Source organism: Artemia sp. Qi Xiang Cuo, chromosome 10 (genome assembly GCF_049724085.1).
Source record: "Artemia sp. Qi Xiang Cuo chromosome 10, ASM4972408v1, whole genome shotgun sequence".
Taxonomy (NCBI): Eukaryota; Metazoa; Arthropoda; class Branchiopoda; order Anostraca; family Artemiidae; genus Artemia; species Artemia sp. Qi Xiang Cuo.
In genome coordinates this window covers 40,934,209-40,958,514 of record NC_142803.1, presented here as the reverse complement: position 1 = coordinate 40,958,514, position 24,306 = coordinate 40,934,209, and the positions used below count along the sequence as shown (strand labels likewise).

General features: G+C 35.2%; 1 protein-coding gene across 1 annotated transcript in view; it reads left to right on the top strand.

The window, feature by feature from the left end:
* Positions 1-6,739: 6,739 nt before the first annotated feature.
* Positions 6,740-24,306, top strand: part of LOC148947768 (leukotriene A-4 hydrolase-like) — a 119,121-nt gene continuing 101,554 nt past the window's right edge. The window contains exons 1-2 of the mRNA XM_089095422.1: positions 6,740-6,814; positions 22,871-22,987. Coding sequence (XP_088951548.1) covers positions 22,878-22,987 — 110 coding nt within the window. The 5' untranslated portion in view covers positions 6,740-6,814; positions 22,871-22,877. The remainder of the gene's footprint in view (positions 6,815-22,870; positions 22,988-24,306) is intronic.

Here is a 24,306-nt window from a genome sequence, read left to right as displayed (position 1 = left end):
GAACTTAGACCTGGAACTGAAGCTGGAACCTGGAACGGAAGTTGGAACGACGACACTGTAGGTGACGGGCCTCAAAATACAATGTTTACTGCAATCTTGTAGGTGACGGGCCTCAAAATGAAATATTTACTGCAATCCCCTCCGGCAAAGACCGCTGCACCACTTTGTAAAGTTTCTTTGTTCACTTCTCTGTGAATTGTCTATTTCTCTGTACAGTGAGACTTCTTCTCTTTAGGGCCTTATGGTAGCGTTGGCCTATTATCTGGGTTCTACCGGTGGAGGATGTCTAGAACCTCTAACCATCACATAGTCTGTGTTTAGAGTATAAAACGTTTATTTATACATATAATACAGTGAAGGTGCATATGACGAGGACAGATACAGAATTCGAACTGCCCAAATAATCCAAATTGGTAACCCAAATTCGGATACACATCTGGCCACTTGACAAACTGTAAACCCCTGATAAAGAGAATTTCTAAGAAGTGGGGTTGTTGATTGTTGACAATTTGCAATGTTTGCATTTTAGATTGTGGGGTTATTCCGGATTGAAGTGACCATGTGAAGGATTACACATACGAATCTCCGACATATATTTAGAATCTTAATTATTGGTTTTAACCAAGAAAAACCTATTTCCAAAGTTTACAAGGGCACTAGCCCTTTGAATGTCCAATCGAATTAGCCTTTTTTGAAGTTTCTACGACAACGCCTTCTATAAGAACCTAATATGCCCCCAGGGCATATAATCACTTCAAATCACTTTTGACTATTAAAAAGAGCAATAGCCCTTTGAATTTCCAATCGAATGAGGCCTTTTTCAAGTTTCTACAACAAACATTTCAATGAAAACCTTATATGACCCCAGGGCATAACTTATAACCCTTGTCCTGAAGACTGTGGAGGGGGATTCCTTCTCAAAGGCATAATTTCCTGAACTTTGAACTTTATGGAATATAATGGCTATCTCAAAATCTTTATTGGATGTATTTGGGGAAATGGTGGGCATGGAAGGGGTGTTAGTTGCTTTCCAATCACTTTCGACTATTAAAAAGGGCACTAGTAATTTCAATTTCCAATCGAATGAGCCCTTTTTGAAGTTTCTACGACAACGCGTTATATAAAAACCTTATATGCCCCCTGGGCATAATTTACAACCCTTGCCCCTAGGGCTGTAGGGGGGGTTGTCATCCTCAAAGACCTAATTTCAACTACGCTGAACAAAATGACTATCTCAAAATGTATATTGGATATGTTTGGGGGAATAATGGATGTGGGGGGGGGGGCTAGTTGCCCTCCAATCAGTTTCGACTATTAAAAAGGGCACTATTCCTTTGAATTTCCAAGCGAATAAGCTTTTTTAGAAGTTTCTAAGGCAACGCCTTCTTTAAAAAACCTTATATGCCCCAAAGGCAAAACTTTAAACCCATGCCCTGGGGGCTGTGGGGGAGTGTCCTCCTCAAAAACATATTTTCTATCTGGAAATCAACTACGCTGAACAAAATAGCTATCTCAAAATTTTGATTGGATGTGTTTGAAATCAACTACCCTGAACAAAATGGCTATCTCAAAATATGTATTGGATGTGTTTGGGGGAATGATGGGTGTGGGGGAGGCTAGTTTCCCTCCAATCACTTTCGACTATTAAAAAGAGCACTAGCCCTTTGAATTTCCAGTCGAATGAGCTTTTATTGAAGTTTCTACGACAACGCCTTCTTTAAAAACCTTATATACCCCCAGGGTATAACTTAAAACCCTTGCCCTGAGGGATATGGGGGAGTGTCCTCCTCAAAAACATATTTTCTGTCTCGAAATCAACTACGCTGAACAAAATGGCTATCTCAAAATTTTGATTGGATGTGTTTGGGGGAATGAAGGGCGTTGTGGGGGGGGGGGGGGGGGTCAGATGCCCTCCAATCACTTTCGACTATTAAAAAAGGTACTAGCTCTTTGAATTTCCAATCGAATGAGCCTGTTTTGAAGTTTCTACGACAACGCCATCTATAAAAACCCTATATGCCCCAAGGGCACAACTGAAAACTCCTGCCCTGAGGATTGTGGGGGAGTGTCCTCCTCAAAAATATATTTTCTATTTGAAAATCAACGATGCTGACCAAAATGGCAATCTCAAAAGTGGGATGTGAGGGGGGTGGGGGCATGCTGGGGGTGGGGGGGGGGCTAGGTGCACTCCAATTACTTTTAACTATTTAAAATTGTACTAGCCCATTGAATTTTCAATCGAATGAGCCCTTTTTCAAGTTTCTACGACAAAGATTTCAATAAAAAACCTTATATGTCCCCAGGGCATAGCTTACAATCCTTGCCCTGAGGGTTGTGTGGGAGTTTCCTCCTGAAAAATATATTTTCTATCTGGAAATCAACTACGCCGACCAAAATGGCTATCTCAAAATTTCGATTGGATGTATTTGGGGGAATGATGGGCGTGGGGGGGGGGGGTGGCTAGTTACCCTCCAATCACTTTTTACTATTAAAAAGGGTACTAGCCCTTTGAATATCCAATCGAATGAGCCTGTTTTGAAGTTTTTAAGACAACGCCTTCTATAAAAACCTTATATGCCCCCAGGGCATAACTTAAAACCCTTGCCCTGAGGGTTGTGGAGGAATGTCCTCCTCAAAAACATATTTTCTATCTGGAAATCAACTACGCTGAACAAAATGCTATCTACAACTTTTGATTGGATGTATTTGGGGGAATGATGGGCGGTTGGGGGGGGGCCAGTTGGCCTCCAATCACTTTCAACAATTAAAAAGGGTACTAGCCCTTTGAATTTCCAATCGAATGAGCCTGTTTTGAAGTTTCTACGACAACACCTTCTATAAAACCTTATGTTCCCCCAGGGCCGAACTTAAAACCCTTGCCCTGAGGGTTTTGGGGGAGTTTCCCCCTCAGAAACATATTTTTTATGTGGAAATCAACTGCGCTGAACAAACTAGCTATATAAGAGTTTTGATTCGGTATCTTTGGGGAAATTATGGGCGTGGGGGGGGGGGCTAGGTTCCCTCCAATCACTTGTGACAGTTTAAAAGGGCACTAGCCACGCCAATTTCCAATCGAATGAGCCCTTTTTGAAGTTTCTACGACAACTCCTTCGATACGAAGTGCCCGGGTATGGAGAACCAAAAAACAACACATTGTGCCCACATCGTTCTTTACTTAGGCAGCGCTAGCGCGCTGCCTATGATATTATAATTTATGCCATCTCGGAGTTTGAGACTGATCCAAACTCTGTAGTAGACAAGGAACAGGGTCTCTGCATTATTGTCGTCGGCACACCTACAAGAAAGGACTTTCAGATCCTGGCTAAACCAACTGAAAAGGTCCAAGAGTTCTTGTCACCAGTCTAATTTCTCGGTGGACTGGCAAAATTCAACCAAACTTGGTCAATGACCTTTACGTTTTTGTCACCTGGATCCGTGAAAATAATTATGGAATCTAAATGAAATATGGAAGTAATGAACAGATAGGGTTTTAGTTGACCTTTAGCAGATTCGATTCCTTTCCCCTAATTTATAGAGTATTTGCAACTAGAAGCAAGTTGCAAATCAGCTTTAATGTCTTTTTTCATTTTTTTTTTGTTATTTTGCATCTTCACATCCGTATATCGACCATACCATGAGAAATTGGCCAGGACCCTCACACAGATAATCAAGATAGAAACTCTTCAGGTAGGGCCCATTCACAACAAAATTTACTAATGACGAGATTAAGCTAGCGCTAGTTCAAGAACTAGTTGAAGCCAAATCCGTTCACAATAGATATTTAACTAGCGTCCAGAACTGGATCGAGTAAAACTAAAGTTCTATCAAAGGAACTTAGTTAAGGCCAAGCCAATCAGAATGTTTCATATATTTTTCTGATTGGCTAATGCTCGAACCTTATCCAGAGAAAAGGACAAACTGCAAACTAAAAATAAATAATAAATCTCGCAATTTGATTTCAGTGAGGAAATTATGCGAAAGTGTCAGCATAAAAATTTAAGCAAATAAAAGAAGATAAATAATAAATACAAAAGTGGAATAAAATGAAATGAAATAGTGAGAGGAGCTACTTGAGCTCGACAAAGCTCAAGATGATTTTTACGACAAGAGAAACAAGGACTATATGAGACCTGAGGTAAAGATAAATACGTGGGATAATTGGGGAATTAGTTGATTTCAGTGTTTAAATTATCAATTATGAATGGTAAAATCCGATCCTTAGCATCAGCTGATAGCGGGGTTTAGAGTGGAACGAACTATGGAATTAGTAAAATCTCGTTGTAAATGGATCTACAGAGACTGAGCTACCTAAAAGCTGCTTTCAGTTTATCGATTCTAGTGATACTTTATGCGCATCAAACTTACTTTCCCGTCTCTTCCGATATATTGAGTTACAGTCTGACTTCCTCAACACAGAAATCACTTCCCATTTTTGCTCCCATGCAAATGTCAAAAAATTTTCTAGCAATACAGTGTTGCAAGCTGCAACTAATTATTGGACCGGATGTTTAGTTAAATCTTCGCCGTTTTTTATTCTACCACTAAAGACTTAAATAGGTTCTAAAACTGCACTGGCAACACTTGACGTATGAAAACGAAAAACGAAAAAATTAAGGAAACAAAAAGAAGAAACAGCAACGAGGAGAATTTTCAACCAGTAAATATCTGGTTGAAAATTTTTTCCAAAGTTTATCCACTGGCTGAAAATTCATCCCAATTATTTTTTTGTCTTTTTGTTTTCTTTATTTTCTCGTTTTTTTTGTGTCCTAAAACTTTAAATATTACGGGCAGGAATTAAATCTACTGAGAGGTAAAGTTTAGGTTACAATATTAGCGTCATCCTTTTCTCTTTCTTTTAAATTAGTTTTAAAATGTTTTGTTTCAAAATAATAAAAAAGAACCGAAAAATAACCGAAAAGATATAAAATATAATTTTTTCATGAAAAAGACCATGTCAATAAAAAACGAACAAAATACAAATTTGAAATTTTTTTCCAAAAAACTATTTTTTTTTCAAAGAAAAGTAAAGAGCTCTACTAAGCCAAAAATGAGCAGAAATAAAGTAAGATAATCTTCCAAGCGTAAAATTACCACAAATCACCATCAGTAAATAAATTAAACTCAAAACGAACAGATTTTACAATGAATAACCGAGTACAACTCAAATCGATCAATAATTATTATGAGTAGGGCTGACAACCCCCATACCTTGTGAAGACAAGAACATAATTTGCACTTTACTGAAAACAAAATGCATTTAAAATGTTGTCCCTTTTTCTACTTTAATAAATAAAAAATTACTAAAATTTTAAGAAATGAATATCAGTATATGTATACTAATTTACAATCAACGATGTTTTTTTTTCAGTAGAATGCAAATTATGTTCCGGTCTTGAGAAAGCATGGGGTTTGTAAGTTCTACTCATGTTAATTTTTGTTCATTTTGAATTTGAATCGGTTATTTTTTTATTTTTTATTTCGGTTTGTTTTGAGTTTCATTTATTTACTGATTTTGATTTGTGGTAGCTTTACGCTTGGAAGATTATTTGATGTTCCCAAGGGAAATTTTATGGGGGAGGGATTTCTTGGCATGATTTAAAAAGCGGTCAGGTATTAAACTGAAGATTTAGGTTTTTTTATCAAAATAAAGGGGTAAAATAAAAGTAAAAAAACTGAAATTTTTTCGTATATTGCTTGAGGAAGCTTTTTTCCCTTCCTCAGCCTTCGGCCTTTACGCTAAAGTTTTACTATATGTTACAATTCATTTAGAAAGACTGCTCAAACACAAGGCCCTTAAATTGGAATGAGAAATATTTTTACAGAATATTTAGATTTTATTGTAAAAAGTAAAGGTTAGGATGGGACAGCCCCTTCAGATACGGAATAATTAATTTTTTTCTTAAGTTTTAATGTTGCTCCTTACTCTGAGTTAAAATAACCGGTTTGGTTTTTAATTTGATATTTTAAAGATCATAGCCCAGCACTATGTTCTACTGGTACTATTGATAAATAAACCGAGACTCATGGCAGCACCAATCTGCTTGAAACCATCAGAGCTATCACTTCTCTTCCAGTTTATCTGTTCACAGATCCACTTTACTCCCTCCCACTAAACTCTTATTTCCTTCAAATTCTTTCTTATAAACTATTCCTTCTGTATGCAAGGAGGCACACTGCTTTTACTTTAGCACCATATCAGATGGAATACCAAAAGCAATATTTCCAGAAACCAATCGACTGTTAAATTGGACCTAATAATTACAGTTTTTTTCATTACAACATTAGAAAATTGGCTCAAATCATGTTTGTTTTGTCATTAGCCTAGAAACACGTTACTTCCTATATGTTTGTATTCTTGAATACATTTTAGGCTTAGAACAGAATGAACAGTTCTAAACAATTATTGAAATTCGTTATTAGATTGAAAAATTACCAACTAGTGAGAATTTGACTTCTATTCCTTCTTTTATCTCTATGATGTGAACTTTTAAAAATAAATAGAAGAACAATCATACAAACACAATTTTCAAAGAAATAACTGACAATGCAAAAACAAACTCACTAAGTTGGAAATATTTATTTTTAAAATATTGCATTTAATTTTGAAATTCAGCAATTTGATGGTTGCCAATAATAGTATTTAAACAGTTTAGTGTAGAAATTTATACTGCGTATTTCTCTTTTGCTTCTGAAACTTTTTTCTTAATTTTTTCGGTGATTATTGGAATACTTTGCGAAGTAAGATTTAACAGGATACAGCAAAGATATTCAAATCTTTAAAGAATAACAGTTGGATACATATCTTCTTTCTTAAGTATATATTTTTACTGTGTTTTATCCTGCTTAATCATTTGCAAGTTCAATTATTCTGTCTTAACTATTTGTATTTTCAATTATTGTGCCTTATTAAAGCAGTGAAAATTTGGCTTGTAGGGTCAATATGAGTAACCAAGACCCTCAGTTGGGGGTGTCCACCAATATCAGGTGCTTATCAGTCAACACCCTATATGATTATTCAACCGAACAACATTGTTGATGGACAATATGGAAGTAATGTTCAGTATGTTTCAGCCCCTATGTTGTACAGGCAGTATCAGGCTTGCCATTTTTCTCAACAGGGGCAGTGGCAGCCCCAGCAACAAGTTGTTCATGTCCCAGTGATTAACTCTAATGGACAAATTAGTACAGTCAGCATCATTGGCTACAATCTATATGTCAATAACAGGTTCCAGGTTCTTGACAATAATGATGACTTTCCATCATTACTAGCAGACTCTGATGAAGATATGTCAAGTGTTAATCCTATGTTGGAAGAAGGAATATTAGGCAGTAGTGAGGATAGAAAAATTAGATTCCCAAGTCTAGAATTGAACCCTTCTTTGGGAAGGAAATGAGTAAGATCCCCTGATGTGAGTACATAGAGCAAAAATAAAAAACAAGAAACTGAGTCAGAAGTTACAAACCATTGTGATATTTGTGTAAATGAATTGTTTCTGACAAGGGTAGTATTTGAAGTGATAGATAAGAATCAGAAATTAGCAGATGAATTTTCCATACTTAAATCACTACAGGAGTGTGTTTCCCCCATCAGGTCTGCATTTGAATCAAATAGAAAAAGAAATATGCTGTCAGTTTATGTCAATACCATTGAAGAAGCAGGAAAATTTCAAAAAAAAATTATCAATAGGAGGTGTAAAAGTGAAAGCTCAGAAGAAGGGATGTACTAGAAGAGGGATTATCAAGGGAGTGCCCTTGTACTTGAGTGATGAACAATTAAAAGAGTACATAGAGTCATCGGTTCAGATCAGTGAGGTTATATGGCAGAAGAGATACAACAGAGAGTCAAGGAAACTTGAAGATAGCTATGCTGTTATGGTGGTGTTTTCTAGCAATTATTTGCCACCTATTGTCTGGTGGTGTGGCAGGAAAAAGGAAGTTTTTGTGTATAATCATAGAAATCTTCAGTGTTTCAAAGGCCAATGTTATGGTCATCTACAGAAATATTGTAAAGCAAGTGTGCCAGTTTGCTTAAGATGTTCTGGAAAACATGAGTCCATGAATTGCCCTCTCAATCTACAGAAAAAGTACAAACTTATAGATGTGCTAATTGCAAAGGTTGTCATTCCTCAACATCTAGAGAATGTCCTATCAGGCAACAAAATATAAATGTATTACTGATGGCAGAAAAATACAACATGGGATACAAGAGAGCCCAGGTTGTGTACAGAACATATGCACAAGCAGCCTGCAAAGAATCCCTCAGCCACAGCTCATTGAGTCAGAAAAGTAACAATAATACATCAGCAGCAGATATTCTCATACCTATTGTTTCAGCCTTGGCTGTCACACCTGAAATTTTTCAAATACAGGACAGCAGTATAAACAGCAGAATAGATCATTTATGCACAGTTATCCAAACTTTGACCAGTATAAAATTAGACAGTCTAAAAATTAAAGGTGCTATAAAACTATATCCCTACCAAATTATAAGGAAGGACAGAAGCAGTGGTAATGGTGGTGGTGTAATGATAGGAATACATAAAACCATACATTTTGTTCCACTTACAATGCATTCTATGGACTCTATAAATGACAAAGGAATAGAGGTAATTGTGTGCAATATATTCATAAAAGGTAAAAACCTCTATATATAATTAATATTTATAATCCTTCAGGGAACAATGACATTGGTACCAAGTTACTTGCTTTAGTCAGTGAAATCCCAAGCAATTGTGACTATATTACTGTAGGGGACCTGAATGCTCATAGTAGTATATAGTGTTACTGCCCAATTATAAACCAAGCTGGAACCACTGTGGAATATCTAGTCCTAAATAGCACATGTTGTTTATTGACTCCCAAAGGGTTAAGAATTGGGTATAATTCCCTGAGGCTAATATATACCACCATTGATCTTCAGTTTTGTAGCCCAATATTGCAACTAAAGGAAATATATCTGCTTTAGATTCAGCATCTTTTATAAGTGACCATAATTGTATCTTAATTGAAGTAGCCCAACATATATCACCACAAAATGAAAAACAAATACCACCAAAATATAACTTGAATAAAGCGAAATGGAATGAATATACAGTGAAGTGCAGACAAACTGACATAAAGGTAATTGTAAGCCATGGTATAAGTAGTTGTGACCATATAAACATTTTCCAAAGTGAAATTATAAAAATTGCAGACAGTACAGTGCCAAAAATTGTTTGCAGCAACAAACATAAATGATCTAAATGGTGGAATAAAAGTTGTGAAGAAGCAAAGAAAGTTTCAATAATCTTAAAAAGAAGTATAATTGTGTCATCTGTATTGAAAATCTCATAGAACTTGAAGGCAAGAGCCAGTTTTAAACAAGTTATAATTAAAGCAAAAGAAGAGTCATGGAAGAAGTTCCTTGATGGTCTTGACTTTCAAAAACCTTCATCCAATGTTTTCTGATTTATAAAGTCAATGATGGGTACTCCGCCAGCTTGCTCCAATCCTCCTCTATATTTGAATGGTGTTATTGCCCAAGACAAAAGAGTGCAAAAATGGACACACCATGACTTTATAGTTGTATGAGAAGCATATTGGATAATATTGGAGGTGTTGTTTATGGCAATGTAAGCAAAAAGATGGGTTGCATGTCAATATGTGGTTTGCTAATAGTAAAATACCATTTCTCACTGCAGTTTGTTTCATTTATTTCTGGACCAAAGGATGGTTATCTATTGCCATGTGTGAAGAAGAATGGTATATGTGGAAGAATGCACATGTGGCATGAAAAGTGAAGTCTGAAGGCAGATATTATTTTTCAGCAATTGTGAAAGACATTACAGTGTTCTGGGTGCATAATTGTAACTTGTAATTCTTATTATTTTGTTCATAAACCATTATAATTGGGTATCTGTTTCTTCTGTTTGACATTCCACATATGGTATATAGTAGTGCCCATATAATGCACCAGTACCTATCATACTAAGTAATTTGCTTCCTACAGAAACCATGCTTATACCTCTATAATTACCACACATACTCCTATCACCTTTCTTATAGAGGGGTTCAATTAGAAACTTAGAAACCATGTTCATAGTCTTCAGTACTTTATCTCTAACTTTATAGCTACCATGTTAAAAAAAACTAACTTATCACACTATTGGCACTTGTGGCCTTATTATTTTTTAATCCTTTTAGTACTGTCACTGTTTATTCCTCACAAAATAAATCTTTCTTTATGTTCAAAATGTTGCAAATTTTTTCTTTCTTTTCTATATCTTTTTATGTAACTCTATCACAGTTTAGTATCTCAAAATTGTCTGCCCACTTCTCTTTAATTCTTTGCTTATCACTAATTGTGGCCCCATTCCTATCTCTAACTAGGACAAATGCAGATTGACTATTCCCTATCAATTTATTAACCTGCTAATACAGTATTTTAATATTATGCTGTCTAGCTTCATCTTCCAGATCTTCAGCAATTTTATCCATGGCTTCCACTTCAAACACCTCCTTAATTCATATTTCATAATTTGTCCACTTTCTCTTTAAATTCCTCTTATTTTCATATGATGGATCATTAAAGTAATGGGGCTTGTAAAAGCCCCTCCTCCTATCTATTAAACATACTGTATTTTCACTAATATTCCCAGCTGCCTTTCTAACTTTCTTCTCTCAGACACCATCAACAGAATTTATGGGAAAAATTTAATTTGAGCTATATATTTGCACTATGGGGAGGCAGTTGTGGGTTTTGGTAAAGTAAAGTGAAGTACTTTTAAGAATGATATTGGTAAGTATTTTAGGATTTTTAAATGGTGTTTTTAGACTTTTATAGTGTTTCCCTCTTAATAGCCTCAATTCTACATTGATCCAAAATGTGCTTTGAAGAGAACTGTTTTGTGAGAAAAATTGTCATTTAAAGGTGATTGAAGATATGGTATTTTTGATAATCTGGATGCACATAATGTCTTTCGATTTAGTTCAGGGTCTTTGCATTCACTGAAAGTTTCAACTTAAAAGCTATAGCCATTCCTGAGATTTTGCAGATATGCCATTTTGACAATGTGGCAGAATATAGTGTCTTTTGATTTATCTTGCTACTTAGTTAGTCACCTGGTTTTGTTTGGCTTTCCCTTTATCTTTCAAGTTGCTAATTCCTGTTTTCTGGAATTTATGCCTCTAAACATCAGCAGATGCCAAAATAGGGCTTGAATGCCATCAAATGCAAAATCCAAGGTATTCAATTGATGTGTCATGACCAAAAATTCCTAGCTGGAGTTTAAAAGTTCTTTTCTTCTTTTTAACAAGGATGATTGAACCAAAGGCTGGGGATTATGTGGAATTCTGGATATGGCTTATTTTCATATAAAAATAAGAAACTTCTAGTACTTGTTTGACTGACTGTATGTCAAACAACAAGCTGTGCAAAAAATGTGGTCCCCTCTTTCTTTTGCTGTAATGAAATAAAGATTGAGATTGCTAGGATACATTTTATGGATGAAGGTTACCAGACTGCAAAAGATTGCGCTTTTTGACCATTAATCTAGAGCCATACAAAAAACATATTGTCCCCAAATTGAGTGGGAAGAGATCATAAGAAAGATTTAAAGGAAATCATAATTTATGAAAAGAAATTAAATGAAGCTTTCAATACATTTAGTGAAGGAGGAGCATGCAAAGATGTACAGGCAACTTGGTACTGTAGTAAGTTTAGTAATAGTAATGGCTGCATTTTTTTTACTTAGAAAAGAGATCATACTGCAAAAAAGTGCTATTTTCTGCTCCAAAACAACAATTCTTGAACCAATAAGACAAAAATGTAAATTTTGAGATGATCATTCCATTAAATTTCTTGGTAAATAACAAAAATTAAAGGTTGTGCTTCTCTTGTTTACTCATCTGCCTTAAAGGTAATAAGACTGTAACTCTGGATTGATCCTGGATGGCACCATCTTTTTATTTTTATTTTACTTTGGCAAGTTCTTTAGAGTCTACTGGCATCATGTATGGTCAGAGTGTGAAGGGCCTTGTTCTGGCGTTTTATTTGAACTTATGAATTCTACAAAACGTTCATTACATAAGATGGTTGAAAAATGGAAAAGCAACATGTATCTGATATATTTTATTCTGTCTGAAACAATCCTAAGCTTTTATAGAAAAAAGCTTTTAAGCTTACTTGTTTGTATTCCTTTGAGACTGAACAGATTTGCATTTCTGTTGGCATGCTTATTTTCCATCAAAATTTTTAGCTGACCCACCACCTGTCAAGTCATTTTTTCAAGATTACATCAACTTTATTTTTAGCTACTTAAATTCAATTAATGCAAACAAGAAATTCCCCCAGTCTGGATGGACTGCAGACCAAACATCTAAAGCACAGCTTGGTTTACTTTATTGACCACCTTTCCCTGCTGTTCCAATCATTTATTTATGAGCATTATGTGCCCAAGCCTCTTTGTGAATGTGTTGTAACCTGCATTGGAAAAAGAAAAGCACCATCCAGTCTGTAGTTTGTATAGGCCAATTACTATTTGTTCAATAATTAGTAAACTTCTTGAAAAGATCCTCTTCCTGTTTATTAATGTATTTTGTAATTTTGGTCATAATTAGTTTGGGCTCAGAAATGGCAGTGGAGTTAAAAATGCACATACTGTTTTCCTTGATATCATTGAGTAGCACTGCTTGGCTAAGAAAAGTTTGTATGTGTGTTCCTTATAGCTTTTCAGAGCCTTTGACTCTGTCCTTCATTCTCATGCTTTTCTTGCTCTCCTTCATAATTGCCTCAGTCCTTTCAATTGCTCTTGCTTATGGCATTGGAAATTCTCGTATTAAGGTGCGTTCTGGTGTTCACCTTACCAATTGTATTGCAGTGAAGAGAAGTGTCAAATTAGGTTTGGTTATTACCTTAAATCACAGCTTGGAGTGAAATAAGGACTTTCGATCCTGTTGAATCACTCCTTGTGATGACTGTTGTAGTTGGTTAAGTTCTGGTGGAAGATTCTGGTGCTTCCCAGTCAAACTTCCACGGTGTATCTTTCCACTCAGCATCCAGATGGCGTTTGAAAGCATCTGTTGATTCAGCAGCAACAGTGTCTTCCTTGAGGCTATTCCAGAGGTTCTTAATCTGATTTAAGAAGAAATTGCATCTTGTTCCAGTTGTAGCGTGATGTTTGCGGATTCGTCTAGGGTGTCCTCATGTTTTGTGGGAGGTGTTGATCTCCAGGATCTCATTTTCTTGATTGGTTGAGAGGAGTTTGGGCACCTAGATCATGTCTCCACGTTTCTGTCTGTATACTAAGGAGGGGAGGTTGAGTTCCTTCAGCCGTTCACTGTATGTCTTGTTTTCCATGCAAGCAATCATCCTAGTGGCCCTTTATTGGATTTGCTCAAGAAATGTCTTGCCCTTTTTGAATTAAGGAGTGGCCAGTATCGTCCCCACCTCCAGTCTAGGTCTTACTAATCCTTTTTAGAGTTTGGTAATTACGTGTTTACTCCTACTGGTGATGCTGTGTTTGATGATGCCTAGGGCTCTACTAGCACTGGCTGAGATTTTTTGTGAGTGGGAGCTGAATTTCAACTGAGAGTCAACGATGACGCCAAGGTCACTCCTCCTCTTGGACAGGCTCAATTGTGTGGTTACTTCCAGAATTTTGGGTCATGAGGTACTGATGTTTGGGGTTTTTGTGTCCAAAGTGTATGACCTTGCATTTTTCTGCATTGAATTCCAGCAGCACATGTGGTTGAGATCAGTTTGGAGGGATTGGATGGAAGAAGAGGTGTTGGCAGGACCTATGAGTTTTGAATCATCCGCATAAAGGGTGGTTTTATTGCTGGTGATGAGGGGTAGCTCATTTATGTAAATGTTGAACAGGGTGGGGCCCAGGACGCTGCCCTGGGGAACCCCACTAGTGACTTTGATTTCGTCAGAAAGGACATGGCTGTTTGGTCCGGTTATCACTTTCACTTGCTGTGTTCTGTCCCTCAGAAAGTCCTCTGTCCAACTGACCACTTGTGGACTAACAGATAGAGTATGTAGCCTGTGAATGAGGTATCGGTGACAAACCTTGTCAAATGCTTTGGCTAGGTCCAACAATATTATATCCACAGGTAATCCTCTCTCGAGTAGGTCAGTTACAAGACTATATGACTCAAAAAGGTTTGTGTCCACCGATCTCTTTGAGCAAAAACCATGCTGACTACTGCTGATAAGTGAGTTGGCCTCAAGATGGTTAATAATACGCTTGTTTATGATTCTCTCCATGACCTTGCATGCCACACATGTAAGGCTGATAGGTCTGTAGTTTGCTGCAGAAGTTTTGCTACCCTTCTTGTGAATTGGGATGACTATTCCCTTCTTCCAGTCCCCTGGAAGCTTTCCTTGTGCCAGCGACAGATTGAATAGTTTTACCAGTGGGGCTGATATTGCAGGGCTTAATTCCTTTATCAGTCGTGGGCTGAGACCATCAGGTCCCGTCGATACCATCAGGTCCTGTCGATAATTAATATAATAATCAGGTCCTGATCATTAAGATAATTAATCAGGTCCAGATTTAATTAATAATGCTATCTAAACAGCTACTAGATATATTCCCCCTTTTCTGATCAATCAGTTCCTTGATATCAGCCATATATCTTATCCTGATTGTATTGTTTTGTTATCTAAAGATTCCAATTCACTTCAAACTGCTGTAAATGCTCTCCAATCTAGTCTTTCCAGCATAGGCTTTTCCTTAGGGGCTTCAAAAACCAAATTTATGAAATTTCTCCCAAATTCTATGGCAATTCTATGTCCCTTCTAGTCAGTTCATCCTCAGTCACATGTACAGATCTATAAAATTATCTGTGACTTCAAATTAGTGGTAAAACTCTTGTTATTCAAGCTATTAAGAAAAAAACTTAAAAAAAACTTATTGTTTGCCAGAATAAAAGGCCAGTTATATAAATATTGCCTAGGAAGGCTCTACAATGCAGGGTTTGTTCCCCATGTATTTTTCATTATGCTAGCTTGAAAGTTTTTTTTAACAAGACTGAATGCCTTTTCATTTGGAGATAATTCTTTCAATATTTTAGTTTTTTTTTCAGCCTTCACCTTTGGCTCGGGAATACTTGTATCACTACAAACACAGGGTTTTTGATATTATGATGAAAGTGGACACATTCTCGTTTTTTGGACAATTTTTGTTTGAATTGTATCTATATTTAGATAATATTTAAATAGGTATTTGTGTTTAAACAGGTCCTTAGCAGTGGTGATTTTCACTTTCTAATTTCCTAGTATGAGTTGCAATAGAAACATAAAGCTAGAATAGGTTTAAAATTAATGTTATAAAGACTAAGTTGCTAAGGCTAGGAATAAGTGAATATGAAAAGGTGACATTGGGTAATGAAAAGATTGATCAAGTGGACAGCTTCACTTACCTTAGTTGCATTATTAGTAAAGATGGTGGGAGCAGTGAAGATGTTAAAAGTAGAATAGCCAATGCTCAGGGCGTTTTTTCACAGTTGAAAAAAGTTTGGAAGAATAGGAGGACAAGTCTGCAAACCAAGATTAGATTATTGGACAACAGCAACCGTACACAGCAGTACAACAGCAACCGTACAAGAAAATCGAAATATATTTTCTTGATTATTATCGCTTCTAATCAGTAGTTGTACCAAACCTATCCTGCTCAAGTCATCCTCAGGGCTATACTGTGGTGTTTATCCTTCCCATAGCATTGTGCAGACGTTTTGATATCATCTATTTTCCCTTCTTATTTTAGTTTTATATTTGTACTTAAAGATTTTTCCAATAGGCAATGTTCAGAAGTCCTCCAAAAAAAAACATCCCCCCAGATCCCAAATCAAATTCCATAGTGAAAGATACCCATCCTGGCTGGTCAAGCACATTATCTGAAAGTTCTAATGATGGCTCCGATTCGGAGAATAGGACAATGATAACTGTAGGTCCTAATGCAACCATAAATGATGATAATGGGTTTCAAGAGGTCCTATCTAGAAGCTCTAAAAAAGGAAAAAAATCTCCCCAATTAAAAGCATTTCCCCTCTCCCTGCCCAATATCCTCCCTCCAAAAACTTACGAATTTACCTTAAAATTACACCCACTACCCCCTTTGAAATAAAAATGATCACTGCAATAAGAGTTGTAATTTTTAAATTGCTAAAATCAATGTTCTCTCTTAACATTAACCGTGATGGATCTCTGCTTATAGCTGTAGAAGATCAGAAATCAGGAGATACAATAATTAACCTTAAATCCCTTCTGAATATCCCAATTATTGCATCTAATTGGAACCCAAAACAATCACCAACAAAAATTGTAGTTTACAATGTTCCCCCAGAGATATCTACTCAGGAGTTAAAAGAAGGCCTCTCAGATAGGGCTGGAAACACAATCCCAGTTGAGGATGTTACCCAACTTGGAAAACCTAATTCTACTGGCCTAAAAACTAGTAGATCCTTCTTATTCACACTAAAGGATAAAATTGATATCCCAGAAAAATTATTCCTATTTGGGCAAATCAAACCACACAAGGAATACAAACCTAAGCCTATTCAGTGTCAGAAGTGTTTCAAACTGGGACACACGACAAACAAATGCAATGAAATTCTCCAAGAGTGTAGTAATTGTAAATCTTTCCATCCTAAAGAGCTGACAACTTGCAAAAACACCCAGCCTACATGCATCAATTGAAAAGGTCCACATGAATCTACAAATAAATCATTATGCCCTGCATACAAGAAAAGAGCTCTAACACTCCAAATATCAACAGAGAAGGCCATCCCATACCCCTTTGCAGCAATGGAAGCAAATGCTGCCCAACAATACCAAATAAAGCCTGTAATGAAACCAACCAAAACCCCCCAGTCAAATGCCCCAAATGCATCAAGCACCCCATATAAAACAATCTCTTCTAAGCCCCCTAGCTCAAATCCCTATCAGAAGGAATCACCAAGCCAGCAAGCCTCGTTTTCCAGTGAGATGAGGCCAGCCTGGACCTCCCTCCCAAGAAGAAACAAACCAGAAACACTACCAGGAATCAATCCCTTAACCAACAAACAGGATGCACTACCAAAAATGCAATCCCCAAATATATGCTTATTCATTCTAAACTGTAATGCAGTTCAGGCCATGAACATACATCAACTACAGAAAACAAAAATTATTGCAGAATTGGCAAAAATCTACATCCCAGATGATATGCTCATTCAAGCAAAAAAAGATCTTGCTTTACTTTTAACAAAGCTGAACATTGATACATAGTCATATGAAGAATAAATCAACAACACAACATTTATCAATACTCCAATGGAATGTAAGATCACTGACAGAAAATAAGCTAAATGAACTAATATCATTTATGAATAATAATTCCATTAATATTGCTTGCCTCCAGGAAACTCATTTAACCCAAAATCAACAAATTAAGTCTCTGGGATACACTATCCTGAGAAAGGATAGATCTTCAGAGAGAAAAGGAGGTGGTGTAGCTTTATTAGTTAATGATAATATAAAATTTTATGGCATCAATTTTCCAGATTTTGAAAATGATGTTGATGTAATTGGTATAAGTGTTTGGCTGAATAATTTAAAAACCTACATAATAAGCTTTTTTAACCCTAATGGCCAAACTTCAGATGCCAAGGATTTCTTTAATTATATAAATAATTCTAATATGTTAAAAAACATCATTATTTGTGGTGATTTCAATGCCCACAGCCTTTTGTGGGGGAATAAACCAGCAAATAAAGCTGGTAAATTTATTGAGCATATGACTTCAAATAATAATGAATTAGCTGTTGCTACCCCTCCAAACCTAAATACATATTTTAACCCCAAAAGTGCCAAATTCTCCACAATTGACCTACAAATTGTGTCTTTAATTTTTTTGAACAAAATTTACATAAATAAAATTGATAGTCTTTGTACAGACCACTTTGCTATAGTTTGCTCCCTTAATGAACCTGCTGAAACTTCATCTCATACCTCCAAATATATCAACACTAAAGCAAATTGGTCTATTTTCCAAAATAAGCTAAATGATGAAATTACAAGTTTCACCCAAAGTTCATGCATTTCTAACACAACAGTTGAAACACATGCTGAAGCCTTGACATCTTTACTAATAAATACAGTTAATCATACTATCCCCAGGACAACACCTAAGAAAACATTCCCTAAACAAATTCCTAAAGCATGGTGGACAAATGAGTGCCTAAATAAATGGAAGATAAAAAAGGCAGCTAGGACAGAATTCATAAAAAAACCAACACCTACTACATATTTAAAAAAATTACAAGCAGAATCTAATCTAAAAAGGACTATAATAGATGCTAAATATAAATACTGGAATAATTTTGCAAATAATCTCTCCAGAGAAACGCATGAGCCAATTTTACATAAAGTCATAAGCCACATATGTGGGAAAAAGACTTCTCCCAACCCACTCCTGTATGAGCTTATACATAATAATACCCATTATGACAATGATATTGAAAAGGCTAACCTATTTGCAACTCTTTTTGTTAATAAGCTAACATCAAACAATCAAAGCAATCTGTCCACAATTCCTATGAACCCTAGTTACCAACCACGCCAAGGATCCGAGTACATAACTAATCCATTTTCAATCCAGGAATTGAATAATGCAATACATCATATTAGGTCCAAAACTAGCAGCAGCTATGACAATATACACCCTACATGGATAAAGAATCTCACACCTTCATACAAACAAGAACTGCTAAATTGTTATAATCACGCTTGGGCATCCTCTAGGTTCCCCAATATATGGAAATGTTCGTCCCTCCTACCAATCCTAAAGAAAAATAAACCAAAAGATAACCCTTAGTCTTATAGGCCCATAATGATTACACCTGTGATGGGGAAAATAATGGAGAAAATGATTTATCACAGACTCCTCTGGTTTGTTGAGAAAAATAACATGATCCCACACACTCAAACTGGATTCAGGAAGTACGACTCCTCAACAGATGCTTTCATTTTGCTAACAAATGCAATAAATGAATCTTTCTCAAAAAATAATATCCTAGTGGCAGCTTTCCTTGATTTTGAAGGAGCATATGACAATGTGAACCACCAAATCCTTTTAAATAAACTTGCAAACCTTGGAGTACCTCCCAAGCTAGTATCCTTTATTAAATCCTTCATAGAAGTGCGAAGTTTCATTGTTTGTGTTGGTTCAGCCTCTTCACCCCAAAAGACAATATCCAAAGGCCTACCTCAGGGAGCAGTCCTCAGTTGCCTCCTATTTGCCCTATATCTTTGGGACATGAACCTACCCCACACGAATCTACAATATGCTGATGATCTGGTGCTATGGTCATCTGGCAACACCTTTCAGATAGCACAGTCAAATCTGCAAAAGTCACTTTTCCAGTTTGAAAAATTCTCTCAACATTCAGATTTACCCATTGCACCCACCAAGTCAAAAATAATCCAATTTCACAGGAAGCGAAACCATGTTAATGCAAAACTAACTCTAAATAAAACAACTATTCCAGAAGATAATAATATTAATTACCTAGGTCTCATGCTTGACCAAAAACTTAATTTCCACCTCCACATTTCAAACACAATAAAAAAATGTTATAGAAAAGCAAATATACTAAAAAGACTTCTTTCCACACCCTGGGGTTGTAAGGAGAAAACCTTACTCCAGTTTTATAAATCACATATAAGACCCCATATTGATTATGGGCTCATTATATATGGTGCATGTGCAAAGACCCAGATGCAAAAAATTGAAACAACACAAAATGATATAATACGTCTCATATTTGGTCTTAGGAAACCCACAAGCACCAAGTTTCTGCTTATGGAGAGTGGATTAACAACAATAAAAGATAGACGTAGCTTTCTCTTGATAAAACATCTTACAAAAATTGAATCAAATAGCTCACACACATTACATAATTGGTTAAGAAATCCAGCCATGTATAGAGGTATTGCAGATGAGTATGCCAATATTCAAAAGAAGTTCCCTGTACCAGCAAAGTCTATTGCACCTACTTTCCCCCAATCCCCTCCATGGAATTGGTCATCTCCCATAATAAATACTGAATTTTCAAAATGGAATAAAGATTTAACCCCCATTGCTTTTGTTCAGAAAAAAATTACAGAACTTAATACAATTACCTATAAAAATCACTTCCAAATGTTTGTTGATGGGTCAAAAATGAATGAGAAGGTTGCAAGTGGTGTTTTCCTTCCTCACCTGAAAATTGCAATGGGCGAGAGATTATTTAATAATTTATCTATAATGTCTGCTGAGTTAAATGCCATAATCATGGCATTAGAACACCTTAAGCAAAACCAATCTTTGATGGAAAAATTGAATAATATTATCATCTATTCCGACTCTTTATCAAGCCTTGAGTTGCTGGCCTCAGCTCCTCAATATAAGTTGGACATTGACACTTATCATTGTCTCAGTATTATTGATAATCTTGCTTCAAGTGGCATAAACACTTACTTCCAGTACATTCCTAGCCACTCTGGCATAAGTGGTAATCATCAGGTTGATGAAATAGCAAAAAATGCTATAAATATTGACCAGCCAAGTGGGAGACCAATCCCAATTAGAGATATTTACCGATGGAGGCTATCAGATATTAATTTTAATAAGATTAATCCTATCCTTTCCCCCTTTCCCAATAAGTATCTTTCTAAAATTTATCATAGAATTCGTTCTGGAACAAATGGACTAAATTTCCTTGCATTCTCATATAAGATTTCTAATTCAAGTGGTTCAATTCCCCTGTCCCCTCTTTGCAGGCATTGTAATATGAATAATGAAACAATTGACCATTGCCTATTTGAATGTAATATGCTGACGTCTGCACAACATACCTTGCTTTCTAAACTGTTAAAATACTTCAAACACCACAAAATCCCACTATCAGTCAAGAGCCTAGCCAACTATACCTGCACACAGAGCATAGAAATCGACATCTATCATCTTATATTTGAACTCCTAGAGTCGAAAGATCTGCTGAAAGATATCTGAATATATCTAATAAATATGAGGCAATCAAGCCAGTAGCTCTGTAGCCCACAGAGTGAAGCAGAAGGAAAGGGCTATATATATATATATATATATATATATATATATATATATATATATATATATATATATATATATATATATATATATATATATATATATATATATATATATATATATATATATATATATATATAATATATATATAATATATATAGAATATATATAGAATATATAAAAAAAATATAATAAATATAATATATATATATATATATATATATATATATATATATATATATATATATATATATATATATATATATATATATATATATATATATATATATATATATATATATATATATATATATATATATATATATATATATATATATATATATATATATATATATATATATATATATATATATATATATATATATATATATATATATATATATATATATATATAAAAAAAAAAAAAAAATATATATATATATTATAGACAGCTATAGACAGCATGGGTTTTTATGAGATGTGTCTTTTCTTCTGTTCCACCATCTCTTTTTCAAAGCTGTCTAAACTTTTTTAGTTTCACTCTCCACTGTTATACTACTCGAGATGCTAGTGTAGTGGATATAGATTTTATTCATTTCAACCGGTGAGTTTAACTGTTTATCTATTCTTGTATTGCAATGAATTTTGGTCTATTTAGGTAATCCATCTATAGTCGATAAGCAAGATGGCGCTCAATGCTATGCAGGAGTACTAAATCAATCATGCCTTAACCCTAAATTGTTTTTGATGAGTTTCATCCTGCTGAAAGTTTTTTTCCTGCTTACACACGCTACACCAACAAAAGAACTGACAGGAACTGATGGTGTCGGCAAAAATAGAAGGTTAAGTGCAGAGATGCTGCAAACTACCTTGACCCCATTCATTAATGCTTCTGTGAATTGTGCCAGATCAAATGGCGATTCTTTGATTGGGCTCCTGCATAACTCGTTCCAGACATTATTATACAGGGCATACTAATAGAATACAAATATTTTTTTACTTATAGATCCATTTATCTATCCTGGCTGGGTCCTTGCAGGTGGCTGATAGTAAAACCAAAACGGACTAGAAAATTTGTGTTATACCAAATAATTTTCAAATGCAATTAATTGTACCAGGACCACTGAAACGTACCAAAAACAGTACAGTCGTACCGCGTTGGCAACGCTGTCTGAGTATTGTGTGTGTGAAATATTCGTTTGCATTTATTTTAGTATATACTGGCAAACGAGATTTGATCCAGCGTAGAATAATGTCCTGAGATAATTTAAAGGGTTTATTTTTTTCTTTTTAATCAACACTGCATTTCGTGCCATAAAGCTTAGAGATAAATTTTCCCTTTTTTTTCTTAGGACGAATTATTTTGTTTCTGAAAGTGGATATTTGATCTCAAAATAATGGATCGAATGAGATTTATCCTTACTTATAAAACTTTCAAGTTGCAATTTTTCATTCCACCGATGGAGAAAAAACATTTACCAAAAAAATCTCGTAAGAATGCTTCTTTGTAAGAAAAAAAAGACATAGAGCGATGTGACCCTACACATTCAATTGCTTTTTCTTTTCAGACTGTAATGACTAACTACGAAAGTCTGTATTATATTTCTTTGTCGTTTTTTTTTTTTTCTATTCAATAGCCATTTTCGATATATAATAATTTGAGTATTTTTTAATAATATCGTGTTAGATGAAATGATGCATAGACTATGTCTAATTCGACTAATTTTTATTTAATTTTATTCGAAGCAAATAATAAAATTAGTAAGAAAGATAAAGCAAAGATTGTATTTATTTTCCAGTGTCTTCATGTATCACGTTTTACCGATAAGGAATTTTTCAATTTATATTGGCGCTATTGTTGTTTTATCATCGATAATTGCTTGGTCTGTCCTTTCTCAAGGTGTATTAACTCTTTGGTAAGTAGAATTTTAAACTTTATATCCTTCTGTACAATCTTCTTGTTTGTATTTGTGGTCAGTAGGTCGTAAGCCCCAGATCTACAATCGCCAAAAATTTCACTCCTGGTCGGCTCCAATCACCTGCAGGTAGGAGTTGGCATTTTTTTTTTGCTCATCTTCTATTGAATATAAAATAAATTGATATTCAGGACAAAACTGGATAGTCTACCAATATGTTCTTTGTCATACAAATTTCCTGGCATAAGAAACAGGCAACCGAAGTCAGCTCCTTGCTCGTGATTTTAATTTGCGCTTTTGAAATAGCTGTATCCCCTGGACGATATTTTCTTATATGTAAATTTAACAGACATTATTTCTTTGAAATAAAACACTTTGATAATTGTGTCTCAGTTCTTTTGTCATGGCTTTTTATTTTTTTTTTTTGAAATGTTTCTTTTTCATGAACACCAGTAAAGAAGTTTTGGTTTTTAATAGATATTTGTGATGGATTTCCACATTCAGGGCTTCCGACTAAGACACTCAAAGCTGATAGTTGACTTCCTAGGTGATGAAGTTTAAAATACTAGGACTGAAGATCCTGGAGTCAGAGATTGTTGCCCTGGGGCACAGGAAATCGACCCCCAAATCAAGGGTATACCTGAAGTCCCAAATATGGTAATCCCTTGTCAGTGCTTGGTTTTTGTTGAGACTAAGATATAAAATGCGAGATTTCTCATCTTCAAGGAATATGCTGTTGTATGATACGGGTCAGCAGTTCAAAACATCCAGAATTTTAGAAATAGTGATCTAAAGAAAAAAGTTATTATCGATTTTTAAAAAAGATGTTTCAGGCATTCAAGTCCAAGATTTCCAATATTTCAAATCCGAATTTAAGTGAAGACAGTAATTTGACGTAGAAAGTCGTCATATTTCAAGTAAAAATAAAGTAACAAATAATTTGGAACTGCTCTAAGGACAGAATCATTTTTATATGCTGCCAAAAGTCCACTTAAAAGTGCAAGTTCTTCTCTTCAGTAAATATAGCGCCGTGTGATTCTGATCAAAAGTAAAAAAAAAGAGTAGGGTTAAGAAAAATTCGGTTTATAAAACAAATATTAGGGCAACATTAAGAAAATTTTGGACTCCTTTTTAGAAGCAGAGAACTTGGGAGTGCAATTTCGAACTGTTCCAGTAGTAGAGTACTTCTAAGTCTTACTCAGATACTACCACTACTAAGTACTAAGTGAGTTGTAAATGGAAAAGGGGGTTGAGAAGGGAACGCCTCTCTTCATATGCAGAATAATTCCTGTACGCTTTAAGTTTTAATGTTACTCTTT